The sequence below is a fragment of the Mycena indigotica genome, assembly GCF_014461135.1.
Source record: "Mycena indigotica strain 171206Taipei chromosome Unknown Mind.scaff0004, whole genome shotgun sequence".
In the NCBI taxonomy this organism is placed as follows: domain Eukaryota; kingdom Fungi; phylum Basidiomycota; class Agaricomycetes; order Agaricales; family Mycenaceae; genus Mycena; species Mycena indigotica.
Genome location: NW_023503003.1, coordinates 2,501,704 through 2,527,566, shown reverse-complemented (window position 1 = coordinate 2,527,566; position 25,863 = coordinate 2,501,704). Strand labels below are relative to the sequence as shown.

Genomic DNA, 25,863 nt, shown 5'->3' with positions numbered 1-25,863 from the left:
CGGCTGCGGCACAAGTGTAAGCATCGTGTGCGTAAACACCTTCCTCTTCTCCCCGATACCACTCTCTCTTTCTTAATACCCAATGCTTTGCAAGTTTCGTCGAAGAGAGGTCCCTTGGGAGGTCGTGGACAGCAAAGCTATCGAACCCGTGCCCACCTATTACGACGAGGATAAAGGTCAGCTCGCTGCACTATTCGGTTCAACGTCGTATTCATGAGACGAGATTTGGATGTCGTGTGCATTGGGGAGGGCGATACTTGCGGAACCTATGTCTTCAATTTCGAGCGATTTGTCACCCCAGCTGAACTCCGGAATACTGTCGTTTACTCTCGAGCGCAGCTCTTGGGAGAGATAGCCAAGCGAGGCTTTAATGCATTACTCTCTGAAGTCGGTCCTTCTTATTGTTGTCACACTCGCTGAACCCATCCACTAGAGGTCGAATCATCTTCCTGTTCAAGCTCTGTAAGCTGACCGAGACCAGTTGGACTTTGACTTTGTACCGTCGAGGAAAACGACATCGAGTGCAAGTCAGTTATAACGGACGACGTGAGTCTGCTTACCGCTGACATCAGAACCGAATGAAGACTCCTTCAGCCGCACAAATCGAAGGCGATCTGCCACCACTACGACCTCCGCCGTTTATGCAAGTCTTGCATGAAAGAGAGTGCATAGATTCGTTGTGATACCATCGAGCACCTGTAACTGTTTTGTTGTGGCATATAATATTCTCCTCTCAACTCGATTTCTCGATAACGCTGGTGGGTCGGAGACCGTAACCAGTCCAGGACTAAATATAGCTCCGGTCAGTGACCGAAGCGAAATGAAAATAACCCGATTCATACCTCATCGTAAAGCCCTACACCACGCACTCCCATAAGCTGTAAACCCAGCCAAAGAATCGCCGCGCTCATTCCGCTTCCACAGCTGGCAGTCACTGAAACATCCCCCTTGAACACAGCTTGAGCACGTTCTAATCCCAGTGCTTCGGTGATAGCATCGCGTAATTTGTCTTCAGAGAGATATGTTGAATATTTCATGCCCGTTGGACTAACGTGATCCTCGAGGAAGACATTGAATGGCAGCGAGAAAGAGTTGGGGATATGCCCAGACGAAATACCAGGACGAGGTTCTGGATCAGTTCCCAGAAATCTTCCACGGCTCCGGGCATCTACCACAATCTCTGCGTCAGGTGTTTGAAGGGGAATTTTCAAGGCATTCGCAACTATTTGTTCATAGCCTAAATGGGATCAATTAATAAGATTAGATATGCAAATGATAGCTCGAGGTTACTTCGAATTGCATCTGGAGCCAGAGACGGAGCAGGATAGTCCACCTTGGGCGGTGAAGACATATCTGGTTCGCTGGTGTCGACAGGAAAGCCTTCTGCTTCCCAGCGGGGGAGCCCGCCATCAAGAATAGATGCATTCTGATGACCAAAACTCTTGAACATCCACAGACCGCGCGGTGAGGAGAATACCTGAGAAGAGAATCATTAGAGCCATGAAACAGGTGGCTTCGCTTTTCCTACACCATGAGCATCGTACAACACAACATGTGAGGATGGTTCGATTCCGAATTTCTCTCCACAAGCTTGAGCAAAGTGCTGTGGACTGGGCATCATATGCCTTCGTTATCGTGGTTAGAGCTGGAATTAACGCGTACAAGAGGTTACTTTAGTCCCAGTTCGTGAGGGCTTGCGACTTCGTCAAGGTCGAGAAATCTTGAACCCACAATGCGCTTTGCATTGAATTCTGCCCTTGCGACCCGAGGAGAGTTGGGCATAAACCACGTGCAATCCAAAACAACCGCTTTCGCCGATTTTGAGCGAAGAAGTTGCTGTAGTTTTGCTGGACTGAGCAGCAAATTCGACATGGCGCCAGTTCAAGTTTTGATCAAGCATGTCACGCTCCCGCTTCGGCTGCTTTCTGGCCACCACCTCAATGACGGAGCCAACGCTCATACACATCTTTACTCTACCCTTCAAGCTAAGCGGATAAGCGCACCAAGAAGCTCTACCCCAGCCTTGTTTCCATCCACCACACGCAGGCCACTGTTGCCAGCCTCCTTCGCCCCGTCAATCACAATTTGTTCTTTGCCTGGGCGAAGTTACATAACAGTGTTAGAAACGCAGCGAGACTGCTTACCGGCCATAGCTGCGCAACCTAATATTATGACGTCGCTCCCAAGTAGAGCCAATTGTTTACTCGTATCCCTCAACTTTCTGTTGACGATGTCCGGGTCACCCTCCCTGATTTCAACAACCCCAAGTCCACTCATGATAATGCCTGCCAGTTTCGCTGTCGCCCCTCCAAAGAAGCGTCGTACTTCGTCGTGTCGATCATAACGGAATCCCGTCCCAGTGCTAAGGATTCCAAACCGCTGACCTGAGAACAGGGCATGTGTGATCGCAGCTTTGGCTCGTTAGCTCGCTGCGATCATGTCGTTCAAGGTTACCTTCAAGAATACCAATCACGGGCTTGACGGTGGTTTCCCGCAGCATAGCGATCAAGGGGTGGTCAGAGACTAGCAATGCTTTGGTCAAGGATGGAGTTATGGGGCAACCGCGCCTCTTTACAGCAGCTCACAAGGAAACCATCGTGTTGGTCTATCAGGCTCCTTGCAAGAATGTCGTTAAAGCAAAATGTCGCGCTGAGAACGCCAGTTTTCATATCGTCGATCGATGGCGGAGCATCAGGGGGAGCGGTGTAGAAGGAAAGAGTTGTGCCTGGTGGTGCTTGGAGGGACTCTTCTAAGCCCTTGGTAACGGAGATGGAGGAGTTGGGGTTTATAACGAGGATTCTTGCAGCCATAGTTGGCGGTACTTTGTTGTCGGTAGAAAAGTGGTTGTGACATCTAGATCACTACTTGGACTCCGGTTCGCGGAGAGCGTCGATGACTCAACGTTTCGCCGCTTCATACACTTCTCCGTCATGAGTGAAGTTGAGATACTCAAGGTGTGCGTTCAGCCAGCGAATTTAGTCCGCTTATTCTCCCTCATAGTCCATATATCCGGACTTCATTCCAAGCGACGATTCCAGCGAATCCTTCGTGCGGCTAGAAATTCCCGTCCAATTCGAAGAACCCACCACAGTGCAAATCGTCGGAGAGTCAGACACCCTCTTCAAGTCCTTGCGCAACCTACCGCCTCTAATTCTGCATATTGTCTTGGGTCATGGTTATCCAGAACATAACCCGCCGGATTTAGCTATTCGGTGCTCCTGGCTCTCACTGGAGCTTACGTCAAGGCTACACAACCTTCTTCGAAATATATGGCAGCACGACGCCGTAAGTTTTCTGGGTGGACGTGAATTTTATGTACTAATCCGTATTGACAGGTGCTATTCGACTGGGTCGAGTTCATTCGTTCCGGCACATTCTTGTCCTCATTAGACCTTCACGGGTCTTCTGGTGGACTTTCTTTGCGGCATTCAGATCCTCGGCAGCTCATGGAACTCTTTACGGCTCACGACGAGTCCGCTCGTTCCACAATTTTCTCCGAGCAAGCATACAACTGCGCCATTTGTCTATCTTCGAAGAAAGGAAAAAGCTGTATCCAGCTATTTTGCACTCACGTGTTCTGTCGCGCTTGCTTGAACGATTTCTGGTCGTTGCAGATTCAAGAAGGCGATGTCGAATTTCTGGGTTGTCCTGATGCAGATTGTGTCAAGGCAAAACGCACCGTAAACCAAGAGGATCTAGTTCGCATAGTGTCGCCAGAGGCGGTTAAGCGATGGACCTGGCTGAGAGAGAAGATCATGTTTGAGAAAGGTGGTTTTTTGCTTTCGACCGACTGATAATTCTCATTCATTCATAGACCCTTCGCTTGTTCATTGTCCTATGTCGTTCTGCCAAAGCCCAGTTCCACGTCCCATAGATGCTACATCCGACTCAAGGGCAGACAAGCTTCGTATTTGCTCGGCCTGTTCGTTTTCATTTTGTTCGTTCTGCAAACGGAGCTGTCAGTCTCGCATTCTTACTTGTGGTTCAAACTCATTCAACTCTCCAGGGCATGGAGTCAACAGCTGTCCAATATCGCAGACAGAGACTGTTGTTCGAGAGTATCTCGCTTTACCAGAAGGCTCTCGGGAACGCTTGGCCTTGGAAGCACACTACGGAAAATCAATCATCGCAAAACTAGTCCTCCGCTATGAAGAAGAGCAGTTGAACAAATCTTGGCTGGAATCGAACGCCATGGCGTGTCCTAGTTGTGAGCTGCACATAGAAAAATCACTTGGATGCAATCACGTATGTCTTGCCCTGTTTACTCGACCCCTGCATAAGCTGAGGTCTTCCAGATGACTTGCTCCCGTTGCCTCACTCATTTCTGCTACAGATGTGGCTCAAAGTTGGACAAAACTCAACCTTATGTGCACTTTTCCACAACCGGGAGTGCCTGCTACAATAAACTGTTCGACTTTTCTGAGGAAGATCGTACATGGGTTCCTTGGTTGTAGTTGAATAGACAAATGCAATTTAGACTGCTTTTGAGCTGGGCACACCGTCACACATTGTCACGTCACAGTTCCGCTTTCTCTGAGACTCAGGACTCCTTTTCTCGCGTTCGTTCATCTACGACAGCGAGGCTGGAGTTTCCCGATACCACCCTTGCCCCCAAATACCCTCCCTCCACGACACATACCTGCTCGACATTGTACATTTCTTCCTAATCCCCAAACGGCGAGTCTAGCATGGACGTTTACACCACATCTTTCACCTATCCACGCCGGTCGCGATACGCTCATTCGGCTCCTTCTTCACTCGAATTTCCTGGCGCGGAAATCAGGCTCTCCTCCCCCCCGACTCGTATGCTCTCCAGCATGTCAACATCCCTGATGCCTCTCTCCAACCAGACGCAGAGGCCATCCAGAAGCTCGTCATGATGGCAATGTCCCTCCATGGCTGCCACATCTCGTATTTTCAAGCGGGTACGTTTCATTTTTACCACTTTTAAGCCCTCCTCTTATGGCTCTCTACAGATCCTGGACGTTGGAACTTCTATATTTCTGGCTCATACCAGCAGGTCCTCCTCGCCCGTGGAATGATTCTCAAAGAATGCCCTATTCAAGTGAGTATGCAATGCCCAACCTTGTAAGTTTATTGACATTCGCGTTTACTAGCATCGTGTAGCAATCAAAGTTGCTCGCTCTGAAATCCTTGACTCGCCTTCTTCAAATCCCTCGCTCAAACATGAAGTTCGACGTCGTCTCGATGAGATTGCGTCTCAAACCCTCGCTCACATTGCCGTCGTTAATAGCCCGCTCTCTCTATCTAGCCGCACCCCACCTGATGGGATCAGCAATGGTGGTTGGTCTGGTCTAGAAACGGAGCGGGTTTGCGAGCTAGTGGTTACTGGACAGGGTGACTCCGTCGATTTGGCGCGCGTTAGACTGCTGGTGATGCTGGATGAATTGGTTAGTTTGAATCCCCAGGCCAAGACTTCTCGTTAAACATCCGACAGAGCGGGCTCCATGCTGAAATGTGTGAAATCGACCAAAAGCTCCATGCCATTGTTGCCGGTAGAAAGCGCTCCGTTTTGCAGTCCATTCAAGAGGAAACTGCCACGAACATCTATTTCCCTTCTCCTTTGCAAGGTCTCGTCGGACCCGACCATCCTGGCTCTGAATCGCCCATTGCTAACAGGAGCGGAAATATAATTTGGATAACTGGAGAATTCTTTGGGGTGCAGCGCGCTAGAGACATGCTGTTCCAAGTCTCCGTGAACAAGGTTTGAGTTGAATGTATTCCGCTTCTGTCAAGTTGACCGTTGACAGAGCAAGTCGGTTATCTCCCGTGACACGGCAATCCTACCCCGCAAGCTTGACTGGATGGTGACTGACAGGGCTGACGACCTCAAATCGATTGTCAGCGACAACGCTACCTTCATACAATTCCCAGCGTTGGGTAGTTCTACCAGTCTCATCACCGTTTATGGCGATAATCGCGTCAATATTCAGCGAACTATCCGTTCAATTATGCAGCTTGTGCGTCATTCCCCTCTTTTAATCCTTTCTCAATTGAAATAGGCATGCAACTACTACGTGGGGTCATTCTGGCTTTTGCCCATCCAATTCAATGCACTACTGCCGCCCGCTACTTTGAATCCGTCTCAAGTCACCAATCTTTTGAAGCAAATTTCTGTTGCGTCTGGTGCAGAAGTCGTTTTCAAGAGTATGTGCTTTGAAATGCACGGACTGGAGCAGGAGGTGCGCTCGGCAGTTGGAATGGTCATGGAGCTCGAGATGATACAAGCCTTCCACCACGAAATTCGGTTCCAAATAGAGCTCGCCAATGAGCACCGCGAATTCATCAGCGGTAAAAAGAACGGAAAGATCAACAAAATCATGCAAACGACCAACGTTAAAATCAAGTTTGAAACCTTCAACGACCACAATTTCTTGATTGACATCGCGGGACCCGATGGTTCTGTACTTCAAGGCCTGTCCCTTTTGCAGGAAGAACTGCCGGCAGAATTATCTTTCCACGTCCCAGAGGCGTACCACAAACGAATCATCGGGGTTGGAGGAAGAAGCATCCAGCGCATCATGAAGAAGTACGGGGTCTATGTCAAGTTCTCAAATGCAGAAGAGTTCGCGGCTCTCGGCGGGTACAATGACAATGATGACAATGTTGTCGCTCGAACACCCGCGAAGAATGCCATCAACTTGGACAACCTCAAGCAGTCTGTGATGGAGCTTGTCAACCCTAAGGTATCACTATCGTTTTGACCTCCCATTACCCGTTCTCAACTGCGGCGATAGGATAAGGATTACATCAACGAGACAGTTTCTATCCCTCGCCGCTACCACCGCACACTCCTGGGAGAGAAGAGCATCTTCATCCGTGACATAGAGACCAAGACCAACTCGCGCGTTCGCTTCCCTCCAAAGGAGCTGGCGTCGGACGTCGTCACAATCTTTGGCCCAGAAAGTCAGGTGCAAATTGCAGCGGCGATGTTGCTCGTATGTCACAACCACCCCCCATAAAAATTTCATTGATCCAATTCCCAGGACCACGTACCTTACGAGGCAGACATGGGTGTGCCTCCCAGTGCGGAGTTGTCTCGACTGATCGTGTCACCGGAGTTCAGCAGTCTTGTTGAACGAATCAAGCGCGAACTACAAGTATCTATCGTGCCGAATATGAAAATGGCCACCGTGAACGAAGATGCTGGCGCCGAGATCCCCTCCGAGTTTTCTTTCAAATTCCGGTGTCAGCGGAGCAATAGTGACTTCCTTGTTACCGCTCGCGAAATGCTTGAACAATTCCTGACCAATCATAACATCCATCTCTTCCCTGCGCCGGCTTCGCATGTCCACAAGCGAGGCGACTCTTTTGCTGAGGCTTTCCCCCACTTCGACAGCAAGCTTTTGTCGACTGCGAGGACTCATCATGGTTAGCGTTCTTGCACGAAATGTTTATATGACTAACCCGGTGCAGAATCCGATGACTTGGGCCGCCCTGACTTTGTCGGTGATCGAAGGCTCCGTATGGCCAACTCGTCTCCAGATGTCAAGGCTCTATTCAACTCCCCAGCCTACATTTACAATCTTGAACACAATGAACGTCAAAGCAATCATGTAACCACTAGCTCGCTCGATTACTGGACCCCCTTGCCTCCGATTGTAAGTTACCAAGGCTGCTTGCAGTTACTGAAGCTGATTTAACATTCAGGGCTCGGGTATTCCCCATCGCACAAGACACTCGGAAGACGCCATCAAAAGAGGCTCAGACTCGTTACTCGAGGCTAAACTCAAGGATGAGCTGACCAAGCCGCGTTCAATGCAAAATCGCGCGCAGTCGCTTGACCTCACCTATTCGCTCTCTCGCATTACCGAGTCTCGGTTGCCACCAGACTCGCCCACTACGTCTGCGGGAGAAACTGGTGGTAATTCCAGTCCTATCTCAGCCACCGCGCCGTCCTTCCCTAGCGTCTATGGTACTTCTATCTCGCGTTCTGCAGTTATCGGTACTGCGATGCAACGACCGGAGTTGGATGTGGACGAAGTCTCCCGCGTCATTTCCACACTTGGGTTGTGATGGCGTAACTCCCAAAAATGTAAATTTGCTGGTCTGGAACCTTTTCACACCTACCCTCTTTCCTACGAGCAGTCGTCGCTTGTACTACCTCTCGAAAGTGTAAATTACGCCGTGTTCAGTTAATAGAAAATGTGATACAATTGTCCGGCTTTGGTATTTATTAGCGCTAGTAGACTATCCACCCAACCTCACACAACACGAAGTCAAAGAATTCCTGCTCCATCAGCGTCTGGTATTCGCCGACAAATTCGTCATTCCCGCCCTTCCCGCCCTTGGCACGGTTGGACCGAGGTCGAAGGTATGAGAATTGGGTCTGAAGAGCCCCAAACGTCCGTTTGGCCGATTTCGAATCAGGCTAAGGAAAAGCTCAGCGTTGTGTGTGTGCCAATGCAAGTAGCCTACTTTGACGGCGAGTCCGGTGTAGTTGGCGGGCAATCCATATCGCAACACACTCTCGACAAATAGGCGAACGACTTTGAGGTGGACCAAGATTTGGATGGACTCTGAAAAGTTTGTTCTCGACAAACGAAGAAGTTCCGTCTGTTTATTCAGTTATCAACGTGAGCCTTCGGGATCTACACATACCCATAATTCCTTCTCGGTCGTATCAGCCGTTTCCAACTCTTCGTGTTGTTTTGCCATCTCCTCTTCCGAGTAGACAAAGTCGCGCACGATGAATCTGGCGATGATTAGATATACCAAGAGAGCTTACATAGTGAGCGGACTTGTTTTCTCTGCATTTCTGGATGAATTCATCGTGCACCCTCCTGAAAATCACTACCGCAAACAGTGTGTACTCGTCATCGGAAGCAATTGATCTAGGTGAAGAAGTTAGTTTGATAGCAAAGAAGGAATTGCGAATACTTGGAGGAGCGGGGCACCACCATTGAGGAAAGGCGTTCGTATTTTGAGCTCCAGTCCTTAACGCTCGATCTTGGGAAAGCAGTCAAACAAATGGCAACTATTTCAAGGCATCCTTTACTTCGGGACAGCAACGAGAACAGTTTCAAGATACTCGGAGTCTTGAACAAAATCTTCTTTGGAGACAACATCGGCCAGCGAACGGACAGAGAGGTTACCCCTGATGGTTGAGCATGAGCTAGGACCTTTGACGTAGCGAAGACTTATCGCACGTCTTCTTGCGTTGCATTTGCACCAGAGAGCCTTTCACCAGGTTATAGTTGGCGAGCTTCGCTTTCATGGCTGCGTCGATGGACGTCATTTCCTGCACCAGATCTTATAGCCGATGCTTCAAACTACAACACCGACGGCTCACCTTGTTGAGGGCATCAACAATATCTCGTAGTCCTCGCTGTACTCCATAGCGGCCCTCATTCCATTTCCATCCCTTTAAAATGTACCCATCGACTGGCTCCTCGTTGACGAGGACATGCTGGTTAAGTTTGGAGGGGTCATTATTCAGAAGGTTGCGGAGCGTATCGACGGTTTTAGCAACGGTTGCAGTGAAGAAATTCTCTTGCTTGGGAAGGTCTTCTGAGAGGGATATAAGCCCGTCCAACGTCCCTGTCTGCTTTCCGGTTGAAGATCGGGGTAATGCGAGAGCGCAAGAGTGTGCGGACCTTGAAAGTTGGAATGGGGAAAGAGGCCGCAACGTTCGCCTTGGACTGCTGGGCAAGCTTTGGCGATAGTTCCTCGAAGAGACCTTCCGCATCTCCATCCTAGATGTTGGATATATACTTAAGTGGTCAACAATTGCTTCCCGACGAATTCATACCTGAGGGTATGCTATCAGCCAGGTGGATTGGTCTGAGGGCATCGGGATTTCGTCGTAATCGTAAAAGGAAGGTCGAACGCGCTAAGAGAAAGTGAATGCTGTGACATCAGCACCTTTCGTTGTTTGTGCATATTCGCAATGGACGATGTGTTCGCCACGATGGGAATAACTGGCTTTGGAAAGGCTACCGCGTCAAGGAAACTTGACCCCATGCGTTTCGACAAGACGAAACGAGAACCAGCCAAGGTAAGCAGGTGCCACATGGCGTATTTCCTCTAACCTGAGTAGCCAGTTGCTGGTCCTTCGAAAGAGCCTCCCAAGCCAGTACAAAAGCCATCTCAAGAGACAACAACTATCGAGGAGGAAGATGCTACCCCGGAGGAACCAGAATACGACCCCTCCGACGATGACTTGGAACAACCCCAGTTTCCAATAACACACGAAATTGTGCTTAAAGACCACACCAAAGTCATCTCAGCTTTGGCCTTGGACCCATCTGGCGCTCGCGTCCTGTCTGGCTCTCATGACTATGACTGTAAACTCTGGGATTTTGGAGGTATGGACCATCGTTGTAAGCCTTTCAAAAGTTGGGAGCCTGCGGGAAGCTACCATGTCTGTGTGTCTTTTCCATTCAACCACAGAGGAGCTAACTTTTGGTATAGATTCATGACCTCAAATATTCCAACGATGGTCAACGATTTTTGGTCGTGTCGGGAACGTTGCAAGCCAAACTGTACGACCGGGATGGTGAAGAAAAGTGCGTTGATTGCTCTCTTTGCCAAATAGAATGGACTCACCTAACCATAGGGCGACCTTTATAAAGGGCGACCCATATATCCGCGACATGAAGCATACTTCGTAAGCAAAACTAACGCGTCGTCTGACCAGTCCTCAAAGTTTGCTTCAGTGGACACGTTAGCGAGCTTTCGGGCTGCATGTGGCATCCGAAAGACTCGAAAACTTTCATCACATCGTCCTCAGATTCCACCATTCGGTACGTTCATCAACCAATTTAGTCCAAACCTCATCGGCGTTACAGTATCTGGGACGCGGAGAACAAACGCAAACAAAAGACTGTCATCGTGGCAAAGTCTAAAGAACGGGGAGCGCGTACCAAGATCACATCTTGCGCCTACTCTCCTGATGGAGGGATGATTGGTGGTAGTACGTGTGGTTTCTGCTAAAAGTCTCTGCCGCTAATCCAGGTTTAGCTTGTCTTGATGGTGCTATACATCTCTGGCAATCAAACTCAAATTTTGTTCGGCCGAATCTGACGGTGGAAGGGGCGCATGTTAATGGCACAGAGACTGGTTCAATGGTCTTTTCGGTCGACGGGCGAACTCTTTTGACGCGTGGTGGAGACGATACCGTGAAATGTAAGCTATTGTCGGTGTTATAGGCGCCCTTGCTTCACACTTTTTTTAGTGTGGGATTTAAGGGCATTCAAAAAACCGCTGGCAACACGCACAGACCTTGCTACCTTATATCCCAACACGAATGCCGTGTTCAGTCCTGACGGCAAGTATATTGTGACAGGAGCTGGCGCTACAGCGAAGGGCGGGAAGGGGCGTATGGTGTTCATGCGTACGGAAGGACTCGAGGTTGTGAAAACTCTGGAGATCCATTCGACGCCTGTGAAGGTGTTATGGCATTCCAAGATTAACCAAGTGCGTGTGCAATCAGTTGTTTTAGACGGCGTTTGACAACTTTTTTTTTGTAGATTGTGACGGGATTGTCAAGCGGAGAGATTGTAGTGCTATACTCGCCGTTTACTTCGCTGAATGGAGCCAAGTTGCTTGCCAATAAGGCACCACCCAGGAAGGCAACGGTGGAAGATATGTCGGGGGCCCTTCTTGAGCCTGTGATTCATAATCCCGTGGACGATCCGTTATTCTCAGAAAACGACGGCATCATCAAACTACACAAGCGCAAAAGAGAACACGGGAAGCAAGACCCTCGCAAACTTCGTCGGCCAGAACTACCTGTCACTGGGCCAGGGAGAGGGGGAAGAGTTGGGGCTAGTGCAACCCAACATATGGTGCAAAACTTGGTCCGCGATACCACCCGAGACGAAGACGTGAGTTGCTTGATGGGGTTGCTAACCGAGTTATCTTCGCTTACGCGTTTCTAGCCGCGAGAGGCACTTCTCAAATACGCCAACACACAGAACAATCCTCAATGGACGTCAGGTATGTTTGGTCTTGTTTGGCGCACTGATCTGACGTGGCCTCTTTCTCCCCGTTCTCAGCATGGTCCGCGACTCAACCCAAACCCGTATTCGCGGACGTCAGCAAGGAGCTCGAAGAGGAGGAAAAAGAAGAGGAGTAAGTGGTTGTGTTGGCTGGGGGCAACCAGAGTTTTTGGGGGTCAAAGAGGGGCTCAAAATTAGGTCTGAAGATTGAGCCGGGATGGATGAAGTTTGTGTGTTGTTACGTCCGCTGAATGCAGCCAATGACGATCCAGGCAGCCCGCAAGCCGTTGTGGTCGTCGTGGCCTGTGGTGATCATATATGCACAGCCACGGCTCAGCGACTACTTAAGTCAGACTGCTTGATGGCACCCCTTGATCCCTCCTTGCCCACGATTTCTCTCGGTGTGACACGACTCTGTCACACACTCCCGCAATGGACGACGCGCCGACTGTCCTTGACACTTCCCCTTCCTCACCTCTTCTTCCCAATGGCACCCACAATATTCAACCTGACGCGTCAAAGCCTGTCCCCGTTGTCAATGGCGTGGACCACCAGAATGAAGACCCCACAACCCCGATCTCAAATATTGTCGCGTCGGAGCCAAAGATTGAGGTGGATATGTCAGAGCAACAACTAAATGGTGATAGTCAAGAGCCTGTTTCACCAGGTGCGCCCCATCTGCTCATTATATCGAACCTCGCTCACTTCGTCACTGACAGTTCAACTTATCAACGGGACGAACGGCAGCCTGAAAATGGAGGAAATCGAAGACCACTCTACCCCAGGCGATCCACCACCGCCTTCCTCCAACAGTACATCACACCCCTCACCCGCAGACGATGATGACCAGCCACCACCTGCTAAGCGACCGCGCATTCTTTCAGATGCAGACCAAGCTTCATTCGCTAATGTGTGTATTCATTCTCGAGGGTATTATGCTTGATATAACAATCCAAATTAGTCGGCGACGCCTCCCCCACCGTCAGCCGAGTCCAAACCACCCCTCGACCTGCCTCAATGGAGATTCTGCATCTCCACCATTCGCAGCCTGAAAAAGCTGAAGGATTCTCCCCCCTTCCTTCACCCCGTCGACCCAGTTGCCCTTCAAATACCCCACTATCCCACAATTGTTCGTAATCCTATGGACCTTATGACCATCGAGCGCAAACTCGTCTCCTCCAACCCCGCTAAACCAGACCCCAACCCCGAGAATCCCCGCTACCTCACCACTGACGACTTTGTCGCTGACGTGCGGCTCATCGTCAAAAACTGTATTCTTTTCAATGGCCCTGAGCACCCAATTACGGCCATGGTTCGTCGCGTTGAGGAGGTATTCGACAAGCAAATAAAGAACATGCCGTTACCTGTAGAGGTTTGGTGTCCGACTGGTCGCATCTAACTACTGAACCCACCCAGGCTAAACCCATTCCCGTTAAGAAGCCAACACCGCCTCCCGCTGCGCCGACTGCTTTGCCTCAAAAAAAGGCTCAACCCCCTCGACGTGCGTCCACGTCGATGCCTACTGTGCAACGCTCAGGTGCAACAGAGATAGCTGGGCGACCGAAGCGAGAAGTTCACCCTCCACCCCCCAAGGACCTTTCTTACGCAGACGGCCCCAAGAAAGTGCGGAAGACAAGACACGTCAAAGACGATGGGACCTCAGAACAACTCAAGTTTTGCGGCAGTATGCTCACTTTGCTGCATCGCAAGCAATATTTCCCTTTCGCTGTTCACTTCTATGAGCCCGTGGGTACGTACTGCTTCTATTTTTCCTAGCAAAACCCTCAATTAGCCGTAGATCACATCAAACTCGACCTGCCTGCCTATCCCAAAATCGTCAAAAAGCCCATGGACTTGTCGACGATGCGCAAGAAGTTGGATGAGGGCGAATATCTGAATGCACAGAAGTTTCATGATGACTTCAAGCTCATGATCCGAAATTGCTTCGCTTTCAATCCGTCGGGCACGCCAGTTCACCAAGCGGGCATCGAAGTCCAACGTGTGTTTGACGAAAAGTGGCAAAATCTTCCTCCACTCCATGACATAAGCGAAGACGAGGATGAGGATGACGAAACTGAAGACGAGGACGCCCAGCGTTGGTCGATGTGATTTACAACCTTCCTGTGTCTAACTCCCCTTTCCCAGGTATTGCCATGATGGAGAGTCAGATCGAAGCCATGCGCGGCAACATCCAGGCGCTCAAGTCGAAACCCAAAAAAGAGAAGAAGAAACACGAGAGCCGAGATCGAGCTGCTTCTTCGTCATCTAAGCCTAGTAAACCACCCAAGACGTCATCGTCGTCGTCCAACAAGAAAAAGAGCAAGAAAGTTGTGACGGAAAACGATGTCCTTACCTTTGAACAAAAGAAGGACCTGAGCGAGGCGATCGCGCAGTTGGATGGACCCAAGCTGGAGCGGGTAATCAAGATCATACACGAAGGTGTCCCTGAAATTAAGGACGTGCGTTATTACGCTCTCTCTCTCTTTCTCCTTATATCTTATGGGACTATCAGAGCACGGAGGAAATCGAGTTAGAGATCGACCTGTTACCAACGTCTGTCCTAACGAAGCTGTACAACTTCGTTCTACGGCCACTTCGGGCACCGCCAACCACCAAACGTAGTCGGCCAGGCAAGGGGACAGGTACTGGCGGGTTGAAGCGGAAGAGTATGGACGAGGATGTAGAAGCGGAGAAGATTCGTATGCTTGAAACTCGGATGGCATTGTTTGAGCAACCCGGGAATGGGGCCGTACCGGCTGGTGGTGGAGGCCATTCATCAGATGACTCAAGCTCGGGTTCAGACTCGTCAGGAAGCGATTCCGAATGAACGCGTCATGTAATTTTCGACTGCCGATTCGCTCGTTTTTGGGAGGGTCATTTTGTTGCGAGCAAGGCACTACGATACATTTCGATTAACACAACTGTAGCTAGCTAGTACTGAATTTTCTTCTCGTTATCGACGTTTTTTCTGGAACTGCTGCCAGCCCAGTCGAGAAGCATGAGCTTTTCCAGTGGGTTGTTCGGCGGCAGAAACTGGTGGTGGTATTGGGTGTGTGGTAATAGGAGGAGGAAGTGGTGGTTCAGATGGTGGTGGCGGTGGTGGGGCGGCTGGAGTGGGCGTCGTCGTTGCAGGGTTTGGCGGTTCAGAGGATGACGCTACTGTCGTCCACCCTGAGGCTTTAAAACCCGACTGTGGAGTTGGTTCAGTAATAATAGGCTCGCCATCGATGTCCATATCGGAATGGCTAGGACCAGAACTGGATGGCACAACCGTGGTTGGTTTTATCAGTTTAATTCCTTTTGCAGCGGCCATTTTTCGCATTTCTTTCTCCTCTCGCTTGCGCTCCTTCTCTTTCCGCTTCTCGGCCTCGTCTTGTGTTCCTCGCATGCTTGATTGCATGTCCTTAAACCGAGCTTTGTGATGGTGCGCATATGAATTGGTATGTTCAGTGTAGGCCGCGATATTCTTGAACTGCTTGTCGCAAAGCTCACAATGGAATGCTTTGATGGTTGATGAGAGCTGAGTCTCCAAGGCAGAGCGACGGGCTACGTTGTCCTTGATGCAGGTTAACAGGTTATGTCGCTGATCTATGGAGAGACTGACCTCTCTGGCTTTACGTTGTTCGTCCGACTCTCTACTCATCCGTTCAGAGTCCATGTCGCGTCTTTGCGACACTGAAATTATGTAAGATATACGTGGCGGGGCACTGCCAAAGATAACAGACCAGTTGTCTCTATCATGCGAATATCCTGAGTCAAACGACCCAGCCCCAGAGAGTCTTGCTTCATGTGGAAGGGAACTGGGTCGACTCTGCCTGGAAGCACATGAGAACGTCCAAAAAGAAGAATACAACAGACAGACCCTCTGGAGACAAGCCCAGCGGCTCTCCTTCGCGCCATCCTAGCCTAGCTAGCATTGCGAAGCCTTTGTTGGTGGGTTTTATCCGACTTTCGACAGTGATGGTTTCTGGGGCTGCTGGCCGAGAAACGTATTCGTCATATTTGTAGGGGTCAACCTCCATTGGAATTGAAACTGGAGATGGGCTGCGAGAGACGAGTGAGACATTGTCTTCTTCATCATCAGAGATAGAGCGAGAGCGCTAGGAAGTGACGGGCAGTGCGACGATAAAGGCGGGCGGGAGTACCTTCAGCGGCCGTTCTCCGCTTAGTGAGATTGCATTCCAGCGAGCAATAGTCGCAGCAGACATGATGGTCAAGCTGTGTCGTGGTCACGTGCCAAGCTTTTGTTTACCAACAAATCGACCCTGAAGTCGCGATGAGCTCAGACTACGAGTTCGACGACTTCCCTTCACTGAATGACGTGGCAATAAGCCAAATAGACGCGATAGAGACGGCCGCTCTCGCCCCAACCACCACCACCACGAAATCATCTCCTGAACCTGAAGAAGACTTTACTTTCGGCGAATTCGACCCCAACGAGTTGGACCGAATCGACGACTTCATACAAGCAAGCTATAATGGCGCTGCTCAGCCGGTCGCTGGCCCTAGCCGTATGCATCAAACAACCCTCTTCGGAGATGTCTTGCCACTCGACGAAACAACACGACCAGTGGCCAGGACACCGTTTGGCCGCCAATCATCCAAAACCAAGAAATGGGACCAGACGAAATTCCTAGCGACTGGGCAGAAGAAACGCCCAACAAAGAAAAAGCAGGGATATGACTCGGAGGAAGAAGTGGAAACCGTTGAATTCGAACAGTACCCCGCTCCGTTCATAACACGTACGTGTTTCCCTTCAGATACTTATTGTCTTTTATTGACTCATGATATGTCCAGCTGGGTGCGTCCATTGCTTTCAGTGGAATGCGCGACTGAATCTTATAGGCCCGTAAATAATCCCTCTAGCTCCTTCGAAGCAGTCTCTGAACGATGTTTAGCCTCCGCCTATGAAACTCAAGCCTGATCTTCTGGAGGCGAAACACTGGGTGTATCCACTGAACCGCGAAAAGCGAAGCTACCAGTTCAATATCGTCAAGCATTGTCTTTTCGAGAACACAATTGTCGCGTTGCCGACTGGTCTGGGCAAAACCTTCATTGCAGGAGTTGTCATGCTGAACTGTACGCCCATGTTTTGCGATAGTGTCAGCTCTCATTTATTGAATAGACTATCGGTGGTTTCCCAAGGGCAAAGTTGTCTTCGCAGCGCCAACAAAGCCATTGGTCTCGCAACAGATTGAAGCTTGTCACGAGACCTGTGGAATACCTGGCAGCGACGCCATAGAACTGACGGGAAACAATCCAGTTGCCATGCGAGCGAGAGCTGTAAAAAATTCCAAGCATGCTTCCGCTGAATCTAACCAGATTTTAGTGGAAGGAGAAGCGAATATTCTACATGACTCCTCAAACTTTTTTCAATGATCTGGAAAAGGGGACATGCGATGCAAGAGATGTCGTACTAATAGTCATTGGTATCTTGCTCTGTCTTTTCACTTCAGTTTCTTACCTCAATTACAGATGAAGCCCACCGAGCACAAGGGGATTACGCCTATACCAAGATTGTTCAGTATATGATGGCCAAAAACCCTTACTTCCGAGTCCTTGCTCTGAGTGCAACTCCCGGAAGCACCCCCGAAGTCGTTCAAGGGTTGGTCGATAACCTGCACATTAGCAGGATTGAAATTCGCAACGACGACAGTCTTGACATACAGCCCTACATCCATGAGAAGGTATTCCCTGTGGTCCGCTTTGCTGGTGGTTTCTTACCTTCCGGCTAGAGAATCGAACGGCATATAATCAAGATGAGTGAAGAGATCAATAAGATCAAGGACCCATTGATCAAGCTGATGGTATGCATCTCCCCACAATCCTACCAGAAATTGAAGTGGCCAGAACACCTATATAACTACGCTGCGGAGCCAAGGCATACCATCCGACGGTCCGCCCTTCAATGCGCTGTCCATGCATCCTCATCGTCCTCAAGCCACAATTCAAAGCTTGCATGGCGGCCAGAAATTCGCCGCGATGTCAGCATTGATGTCGTTGTCTCGACTAGCTAGGGCGGTCATGTACCTAGTGCGTGAAATTTCTTTACACGGGTTCTTCGGACTCACTCCAATAGACCCAGGGGACTATTGGCATGTGTAGCACATACCTTCAGACGTTGGCGAGCAATCCACCCGATGAAGATGGCAAGAGGAACAACGCGGTCAAAAACTTGATCGAGAAACCAATGTTCAAGGCGGCAATTAAAGAGCTCGAAACACTGCGTCTAACAGGCGTCCTCATACATCCAAAAATGGAGGTCCTGAAGCGTATTCTTATCGACCACTTTGGCAAGAATCTGGGTGACGGGGAAGCGGAGCCTGCATCAACCAAGGCTATGGTTTTCCTTTCATTTCGAGAAGGAGTTGAGGAAGTAGTCAAGTTTCTCAACGAGGATCATCCCTTGCTTCGCGCGCAACCCTTTATTGGCCAAGGAAAGGACAAGAACGGCGTCAAGGGACTTACTCAGAAGGAACAGCTCGAGGCGAGTATTTTATATACCAAGCCGCACCCAATAAACAATGCCGTTGTACAGGTCATCCGAAAGTTCAAGGCCGACGAGTTCAATATCCTTGTAGCTACCTCTATCGGCGAGGAGGGACTCGACATTGGAGAAGTTGATCTGATTATATGCTACGAAAATCAGAGTACCCCGATCCGCGTGGTACGTTGAGGTTGGCTTACTGTTATTCTTCTCATTGGCAATAGTTGCAACGATTTGGCCGAACGGGCCGTAAGCGTGACGGTGTTGTTCATGTCCTCTTGTCGGAAGGACGGGAAGAAGTAACCATCGACAAAGCCATGGATAAGCAGAAATTGGTCCATGGTGCTATCGTGCATGGCGAACAACTCGAGCTATACGGTGACGTCGAGCGCCTTTTACCTGACCACATTCGCCCGGAATGCCTTGAAAAAGAAATGGAAATCGAGAGATATGTTCGAGACGACAAGAAGCGGACCAGTTCCAAGGAAACAAGCTCAAATAGCAAGGGTACAAAGCGAAAACGCAACGATGACCCGGCACGCAACATTCCCACTGGGGCCAATATGGGCTTTACCACGGCGTCGAAGCTTAGGGTAAAAGAACCCAAACCAGTTAAAGAACCCAAACGCCAAAAAGTTGAAGATACTCGATCACTCGAAGAACGGGGCGAAGACGATGATATGGACAGGGAGTTAGAGGAAGGTATTGTTGGTCTGCGACACAGAGCAATGACTGCCGACTCGTTGGCCACAACCACCAAGTCAATCAACACGACGACGCTTCGACGGGCTGCGACGGAAGGTACGAAACGGGCAACAACGAAGAAAGGTTCGGGAGCGACTGGTGTCAAGAGCAAGATTACCTTTTCTAAGGCATCTGAGGTGATCGACATCGAGTCTGACTCAGGATCTTCATGCAGGTCTTTTGCCTCTTCGAGTCACGTATTATTCTAAATGTAAATAAGCCCCACCTAAAACAGCCAAGAATCCTTCTTCAACTGACATTGGGTGGCTATTGGACGAAGATGACGACGATGTCGAGGTTGTGGAACCAGTCAAGACATTAAGTGCCAAAGCAGCTGGCAAACAACGCGCTTCAACCCCTGTCAAGAATGATATGCCGCCCCCGCCTGTACCCTCCCGTGCTTTTTCACCTCCACAACCTTCATTTCCCGTTCGGAGAGGCGGCAAGCAACGAGTGCAAATCATCGATATCAAGTCGTCGCCACAAGTCGATTCATCGCCAGTTCAACGTCGACTACATCGACGGGGAGCTAGGGTTGACAAACCAACTGTCAGATCAGAGAAGAAACGACCACCCCGGGGTTTATATGATCTGGAGGCCGTACACAGCGGCGATGAAGAGAGCGAAGGTGGTTCTGAAGAGGAGGATCCAGAGAGCGAGTCTGATAGACAATTCCTCAAAGATTTTCCCGACACACAAGTCTCGCCCAGTTACGATCAGAGTCTGGTCTATCGTCAAAGCTTGCTCACGCAAGCACCGGGGAGAGGTCCTATATTTGCCGGTCGACCGGTTCGGAACGGCTTATTCGGAAGATTGGGGGGTGAAAAGCGCGAAAGGGCAACGGTTGTTTCGAGTTCGCCATATCGGGGGGAGTCAGAGTCGGACGAATACGCCTTTGGCAGTTTTGTGGTGGCTGACGATAGTTGCAGCGAGGGCGAGACTACGAAGCGTTGATATATTCCCCAGATCTTACCCCAGATTACCCCAGATTTGGTTTGTTTCAATAAATAGCGGAGAGCCGTGCCGGTCTTGGAATAATAATTTACAAGTCAGCAGACCGATCTACCGCCCCACAGTACGTATAAAGGTTGACGCGCACTCTTGTCCTTTTCTCTCAAACAATGGCATCCACTTTTACCTACGAGTTCAAGTCCAAAGGCTTCACGGGCAAATCGTCGTTCCCCACTGGCCTCTTCATCGACGGCAAATTCCAGAAGAGTGACACAACTCTCGAGTATGTTGACTCACCATGATGCATCCAGACTGCTTACCACGACTGTAAAGAGTGCTGAATCCCGCAAATGGCCAACTTATCACCAAGGTCGATGAAGCTCATCCCTCCCATGTCGACCAAGCTGTGAAGGCTGCGAGGAAGGCTTTTGAGACCACTTGGGGTCTGAATGCCTCCGGAGAGCTGCGCGCCCAGCTACTCAATAAACTTGGCCAGCTTATGGAGCGCGATGCCGACGAGCTAGCTGCTATCGAGGCTCTTGATAACGGTCCGTGAGAACTTTGTTTATCGGTTTTCTCTCTTTTCCCATACCACCACCACAGGCAAGACCATCACCTGGGCCCGCACTGTCGATGTTGCGTCTAGCATTTCCACGATTAAGTAAGCCGCACACACTTCCCTGCTTCTCTCACTTCGTTTGTTTTTGACGTGTCCCAGATACTGTTCGCTACTCAATTTTGTTCTGCTTCCGTCTTACGTTAACCACGGAAAATAGACGCTGGCTGGGCCGACAAGGCACTCACGGGACAGACCATCGAGACAGATGAAAAGAAGCTCGCATACACTCGGTGGGTTCAATCCGGCTGATCAGAAGCTTTCGTTGACTGACCGATTCATCCAAGATATGAGCCCCTCGGCGTGGTTGGCCAGATTATTCCTTGCAAGTTTCGGTATCCTCGAATGTGCTGTGCTTGACGTCCTGTACCCCCCCCAGGGAACTTCCCTCTACTCATGTTCGCTTGGAAAATCGGTCCTGCATTGGCCACAGGCAACACTATTGTTCTCAAGGCGCGTCCTGGTCGTTTTGCTCAATATAAACCAGTTGACGAATGTGGTAGCCCTCTGAATTCACCCCACTCACCGCGTTGAGGATGTGCAGTCTCATCAAAGAGGTCAATCGCCCATTTCTCTATGTTGCAAGCCCGTTCTGAGGCTGAGTGTAGGCTGGATTCCCAGATGGTGTGGTCAACGTTCTCGTGGGTTTTGGCCCCACCGTCGGAGCAGCCATCTCAGAGCACATGAGCATCGAAAAGGTAGCATTTACCGGCTCAACTCTCGTCGGTCGCAAGGTCCGTTCCTTCTTGCCGTTTATTTTCTATCAACTAGACCCGGTTCTCTCAGGTCATGGCTGCTGCTGCCAACTCAAACCTCAAGAACGTTACACTCGAACTCGGCGGCAAGAGCCCGAACATCATCTTCGATGACGCAGATTTGGACCAGGCCGTCTCATGGGCAGCTCATGGCATCTTGTGTGTGGTCATCTGTCCCGTTTCCGCCAGCTTACGCATCAAATTCTAGCTGGAACCATGGTCAGGCGTGTTGCGCCGGTTCTCGTATCTTCGTGCAAGCAGGGATTTATGACCAGTTCCTGGCCGCATTCACCGAGAAGGCCAAGGCAATCACTGTGGGCGATCCATTTGACGAAAAGGTCGACCAAGGGCCGCAAGTCAGCCAGCAACAATTTGATGTTGGTCTTTATTTTCCAATTGCTTTCCTGGGTCTGAATCATGAATAGCGTATCATGGGGTATATTGACTCTGGCAAAGCCGACGGGGCTACAGTCCATCTTGGTGGTGGCCGTGTTGGAAAGGTCCATAACCGCGCATTCAGGTCGTAAATGTACTGATCATTTCTCAGGAAGGGTACTTTATCGAGCCAACAATCTTCACGGACACCAACTCGCAGATGAAGATTGTTCAGGAGGAGATATTCGGGCCAGTAGGGGTTATTATCAAATTCACGGATGAGCAAGGTGCGCGATTGGTGAGCCTCTGGGTTGGAACGCGACTGACTCCCTTTGCGCAGATGTTATCCGGCAAGCCAATGACACTCTATATGGTCTTGCTGCTGCGGTCTTCTCACAAAACATCAATCGCGCGATCGAAACAGCGCACAAACTTCAAGCGGGAACAGCTTGGGTCAGTAGCTTTCGCGGTCACGTGTTGGTCTGGTGACTGATTGCTCGTCTTTTAGGTGAACTGTGTCAATCAACTCCATGTTCAAGTCCCGTTCGGTGGATACAAACAGAGTGGTATCGGAAGGGAACTTGGTAAGTCTCTTCCATTTGCTAAGTTACTCGATTTGACCTGGGAACTGCAGGAGAGCACGCACTGGCGAATTACGTCGCAGTCAAAAGTGTCCACGTGGGTCCTATTTCTTGTTTGCTCTGGGTCACTGCTATAATATACCTTCCAGATCAACCTTGGGCATCGTATGTAGGGTATCTAGGTGGCATTGAAATACTTAAAGTTGTAACTTGTACTTACTGATTACTCTATCAAATGATCTCATCCTGATGTTGTCGCGTTCCGTCACTCGATGTTTTGCGACATTGGCTAAAAGCTTACCTCGCAACTCTGAATCAAGCTGGCTCGACGCACTTCTATTCGACAAACTCTCTAGAACGCCATCCCAAACGAGCCTTCCCACGATACTGGACCAGTTCTCTCGATACTCTGGTCGCGTTCTGCCTTATGCGCTTCCCTATGAATCACGCCCACCAAAAGAGCGTCGAGCTCGGTTAGAGACGGGCGAGGGTATTGTACTCGTCGCTCACTGCGTGCGAAACCAGAATGGGGACCATCAAGTAACTGTTTCGTCCGGCTTTGCGCTGGACACGCCGAATCCTGACGGGGCCACTGTCGTTACTTGTGCTCATACTTTGGAAGAGGTATGAATTCTCATGACCCGTCTATACTCACCGAATAGGCAGTCAGCTCCGTCGTTCAACTCTTTTAGCCAACGGCAAACTTGATTCGGGCTCTTTTGTCGTCTCTGCAGGCCCTTCTGGGGAAATGCTTGTATCGCCCGTCTCAGCCATATTGGCTGCTCTCCCGCAGTCCGACTTGCTCTTGCTCCAAACTCCGGTTGAGCTCAAAACACTGCCTGTCTCGCCGTATCCTGCACCGCGTGACATTTCGGTGTTGACGCACTTTGTCTCCCACTCTCCTTCGACTGGAGATGACTGGACCCCTTGGATCGGAGGCTCTTGGAGGAAATGCTCTCGGGGGAAGGTTGTCTCGTATCGTGATTTTGCTGGTCGGGAAACCGAGGTGAGCTGAGTATGGTCTTGTTTTCCTATGCCTGATATTGTAGCCTGGGACGTATGATTCGCTAGCGAATATGTTTGTTTCGACGCTCCCAACGTCTGGGTCGAGTGGTGGACCGATTGTAGACGAGGAAACGGGGGCTGTGGTAGGGGTGATTCTCGGGACGCGGATGGATAGTAGAGTCGAGGGAGTCAGAGGCTGGGGCACACCTTCAGAAGCAATTTTTGAGATGTTTAGTCTCCCACTACAAGCAGCGTATAGTGATAGATAAATTTGGGCAAGGCAGCGCTTCGCCATCACGCCAATCAAGTGTCAGCACAAAAGGCTCAATCCTGCAAAACCGCCGTCTTGCATCTGAAGCAAGTCAAGGCTGGCTCGGACGCTGCTGGCTCGCAGCCAATGCTAGTAGAACGGCTTGTAGTAGCCGGAGCTCACTGCGCCAGTGCCCGAAATGTATTTTCTTGAATTTTCGGGGCCAGAAGACCGGCGATTTGCCATCACCATCACAGCACAAGAGGCTCACCTTGGCGTGACAAGCCACTCCTCCGGGTCCGGTATAAATACGAGATAGCGCCTTTTTCGCGTGTTGTTTCCACTCCCCCTCTTCGTTCTGCTTTCTTACCTTCCTCATGCCCTTCCTGGCCCAAAAAAACTCGAAGATAGAGAGCATTTCTCGACCTGCAACACCTCTGGGCACAACTCAGCAAGTGCAGAAATAATAATAATATATCGGCTATGCAAAATCGTCGTCGTCGTCGACTAACATGTTCTGCCCGACCACCGTCAAGTTAGGCTCTTTAAGGCTTATCAACGTTCTATCCTCCAACCTGTCTCTCTCTCTCTCTCCGATACGCTGTACGCATTTATTTGTGTTTGTCTCTGTGATTGCCTTGTCCAGCCCAACATTCAATTCTCCATCCACACCTATGCCCACCCTTCCTCCCCACCATGACCCCCTGATCGATGATCCCCTGCACCCACACTCCCCCCGTCCTCAAAATATTCGTCACCATTCTTCAAATACGTTACATTCGCTAACATCGTCTTCCTGTGTTGTCGGCTGTCGCCCATCTTTCGCAGACACACAGCACATGCCCCCTGACGTCGGCCATCGCGACCGCGGCAACGGCAGCCAATGGGAGCAGGCCAAACCCCGAGCCAGCTAATATTGCCGTGCTGACTCGGGAACTCGTTGTTGCTTCGCCCAAACAGGGACGGAAACGCAGGCGACGACCTGGAGATGTTTCAAGGTCTGCAATTAAACTTGGCGAAATTAGGAACCGAATGGGCCATGGTATTTTTTTTTTGATCAAGCAGGCTTATCCTTCGAAATAGCTAATGCTGTCTAGTTATTCGACGACTCCAGTCTCTAGTTGTTCCTGAAATTCAACTCCTCGTTCTTATTTGAGTCCTTCATGAGTGATTCCGTATTGTCAATGTCTGAGGGGTCCTAAGCAATAGGCTACCTTCTAACCTCCAGCAACTGGAGTGGGTACATTGAGAAGCGCTGACAAATCGATAAGGATTCCTGCATCGCGTGACGTCACAACACCTACTTACTACTCATGGCGCATCCAGCCCCCCATCCACCGATCCTATACTCCTTCCCAGATGCAGGATCGCTTGTCTCCTCCCTGGCCAGCTTTATCCTGAAGGCGCAGAAAGAGGCGGTTGAGAAGAAAGGACGGTTCACGGTGGCGTTATCTGGCGGGTCGCTGCCCAAGATGCTGAGTGGCCTCATTGGACATCCCTCTGTCAAATGGGACAAATGGTGTGTTGTGCTTGTTTCTTTGTGTCGTTGTCAATTAATAATCAGGCATGTCTTCTATGCTGACGAGCGCGTTGTCCCACTCGACGACCCCGACTCGAATCACCTGCTTTGCACCGACACCCTCTTCTCCAAGGTGGCCATTCCGCCAGAACAGATCCACGCTATCGACACGAGTCTTCTCGATGACTTGGAGGAGCTGGCAGACACATACGAGAAGGAGCTTATCCGCGAGTTTGCGCAAAAAGATGCCGCGCGATTTCCCGTGTTTGATCTGATCCTTCTCGGCATGGGCCCAGACGGCCACACCGCGTCACTCTTTCCCGGTCACGCCCTCCTCGCCGAAGACGACCGCTGGATTGCCTGGCTCGACGACTCGCCCAAGCCCCCGCCGAAGCGAATTACGTTTACCTATCCCGTCATCAACCATGCCCTCCGCGTTGCCTTTGTTGCGTCTGGCGCGGGCAAGGTCGAAATGTTGCGCACCGTCCTTGATGAGCCAGAGAAAGGCCTCCCCTCATCCCGTGTCAAACCGGTTTCCCCAGGCCAGCTCTACTGGTTCGTGGACGATGCCGCTTCTGCAGCAGTCCAATACTCGCGCACGGCGTTCAAGTTATAGA

The 25,863-nt window shown here is 50.4% G+C and overlaps 9 protein-coding genes across 9 annotated transcripts; 6 read left to right on the top strand and 3 right to left on the bottom strand.

Moving 5' to 3' along the window:
* Positions 1–733: 733 nt before the first annotated feature.
* On the bottom strand, positions 734–2,837 carry MIND_00463100 (uncharacterized protein; the record flags this gene model as incomplete). The annotated part of the gene is made up of 9 exons (XM_037361441.1): positions 2,576–2,837; positions 2,455–2,523; positions 2,145–2,411; positions 2,004–2,096; positions 1,673–1,808; positions 1,529–1,625; positions 1,291–1,477; positions 843–1,237; positions 734–787 (listed from the first exon to the last, which is right to left on the bottom strand). The coding sequence occupies exons 1-9, from the start codon at positions 2,808–2,810 to the stop codon at positions 734–736; spliced, it is 1,533 nt and encodes a 510-aa protein (XP_037221733.1). The 5' UTR covers positions 2,811–2,837.
* A 93-nt stretch (positions 2,838–2,930) lies between these two features.
* On the top strand, positions 2,931–8,037 carry MIND_00463000 (KH domain protein; the record flags this gene model as incomplete). Its single annotated transcript, XM_037361440.1, has 15 exons — positions 2,931–2,954; positions 3,001–3,285; positions 3,336–3,768; positions 3,815–3,958; positions 4,007–4,245; positions 4,688–4,925; positions 4,977–5,065; positions 5,118–5,411; positions 5,459–5,725; positions 5,772–5,981; positions 6,024–6,707; positions 6,759–6,959; positions 7,008–7,392; positions 7,438–7,622; positions 7,672–8,037. 15 exons carry the CDS (start codon positions 2,931–2,933, stop codon positions 8,035–8,037), a joined length of 4,044 nt encoding a protein of 1,347 aa, XP_037221732.1.
* A 166-nt stretch (positions 8,038–8,203) lies between these two features.
* MIND_00462900 (V-type proton ATPase subunit C) lies at positions 8,204–9,814 on the bottom strand (the record flags this gene model as incomplete). The annotated part of the gene is made up of 10 exons (XM_037361439.1): positions 8,204–8,392; positions 8,440–8,577; positions 8,623–8,716; positions 8,763–8,855; positions 8,902–8,970; positions 9,020–9,118; positions 9,171–9,262; positions 9,314–9,565; positions 9,618–9,716; positions 9,773–9,814. The coding sequence occupies 10 exons, from the start codon at positions 9,812–9,814 to the stop codon at positions 8,204–8,206; spliced, it is 1,167 nt and encodes a 388-aa protein (XP_037221731.1).
* Positions 9,815–9,931: 117 nt separating this feature from the next.
* MIND_00462800 (Transcriptional factor) lies at positions 9,932–12,100 on the top strand (the record flags this gene model as incomplete). Its single annotated transcript, XM_037361438.1, has 11 exons — positions 9,932–10,018; positions 10,061–10,384; positions 10,435–10,529; positions 10,580–10,630; positions 10,680–10,766; positions 10,812–10,936; positions 10,984–11,148; positions 11,198–11,439; positions 11,493–11,849; positions 11,904–11,961; positions 12,021–12,100. The coding sequence occupies 11 exons, from the start codon at positions 9,932–9,934 to the stop codon at positions 12,098–12,100; spliced, it is 1,671 nt and encodes a 556-aa protein (XP_037221730.1).
* A 295-nt stretch (positions 12,101–12,395) lies between these two features.
* MIND_00462700 (Bromodomain-containing protein) lies at positions 12,396–14,790 on the top strand (the record flags this gene model as incomplete). The annotated part of the gene is made up of 8 exons (XM_037361437.1): positions 12,396–12,630; positions 12,683–12,873; positions 12,925–13,335; positions 13,380–13,464; positions 13,510–13,713; positions 13,762–14,058; positions 14,109–14,422; positions 14,476–14,790. 8 exons carry the CDS (start codon positions 12,396–12,398, stop codon positions 14,788–14,790), a joined length of 2,052 nt encoding a protein of 683 aa, XP_037221729.1.
* A 126-nt stretch (positions 14,791–14,916) lies between these two features.
* Positions 14,917–16,171, bottom strand: MIND_00462600 (uncharacterized protein; the record flags this gene model as incomplete). Its single annotated transcript, XM_037361436.1, has 4 exons — positions 14,917–15,638; positions 15,689–15,778; positions 15,826–16,063; positions 16,109–16,171. 4 exons carry the CDS (start codon positions 16,169–16,171, stop codon positions 14,917–14,919), a joined length of 1,113 nt encoding a protein of 370 aa, XP_037221728.1.
* A 68-nt stretch (positions 16,172–16,239) lies between these two features.
* Positions 16,240–20,148, top strand: MIND_00462500 (uncharacterized protein; the record flags this gene model as incomplete). Its single annotated transcript, XM_037361435.1, has 10 exons — positions 16,240–16,812; positions 16,862–17,042; positions 17,089–17,246; positions 17,293–17,392; positions 17,439–17,650; positions 17,699–17,770; positions 17,814–17,996; positions 18,043–18,630; positions 18,675–19,278; positions 19,415–20,148. 10 exons carry the CDS (start codon positions 16,240–16,242, stop codon positions 20,146–20,148), a joined length of 3,405 nt encoding a protein of 1,134 aa, XP_037221727.1.
* A 167-nt stretch (positions 20,149–20,315) lies between these two features.
* On the top strand, positions 20,316–23,746 carry MIND_00462400 (Aldehyde dehydrogenase; the record flags this gene model as incomplete). Its single annotated transcript, XM_037361434.1, has 16 exons — positions 20,316–20,428; positions 20,479–20,693; positions 20,922–20,994; positions 21,049–21,067; positions 21,265–21,318; positions 21,370–21,495; positions 21,548–21,675; positions 21,725–21,893; positions 21,942–22,016; positions 22,064–22,178; positions 22,232–22,344; positions 22,400–22,475; positions 22,526–22,637; positions 22,829–23,096; positions 23,143–23,478; positions 23,522–23,746. 16 exons carry the CDS (start codon positions 20,316–20,318, stop codon positions 23,744–23,746), a joined length of 2,217 nt encoding a protein of 738 aa, XP_037221726.1.
* A 1,285-nt stretch (positions 23,747–25,031) lies between these two features.
* Positions 25,032–25,862, top strand: MIND_00462300 (6-phosphogluconolactonase; the record flags this gene model as incomplete). The annotated part of the gene is made up of 2 exons (XM_037361433.1): positions 25,032–25,246; positions 25,292–25,862. The coding sequence occupies exons 1-2, from the start codon at positions 25,041–25,043 to the stop codon at positions 25,860–25,862; spliced, it is 777 nt and encodes a 258-aa protein (XP_037221725.1). The 5' UTR covers positions 25,032–25,040.
* Between the last annotated feature and the right edge of the window lies 1 nt (position 25,863).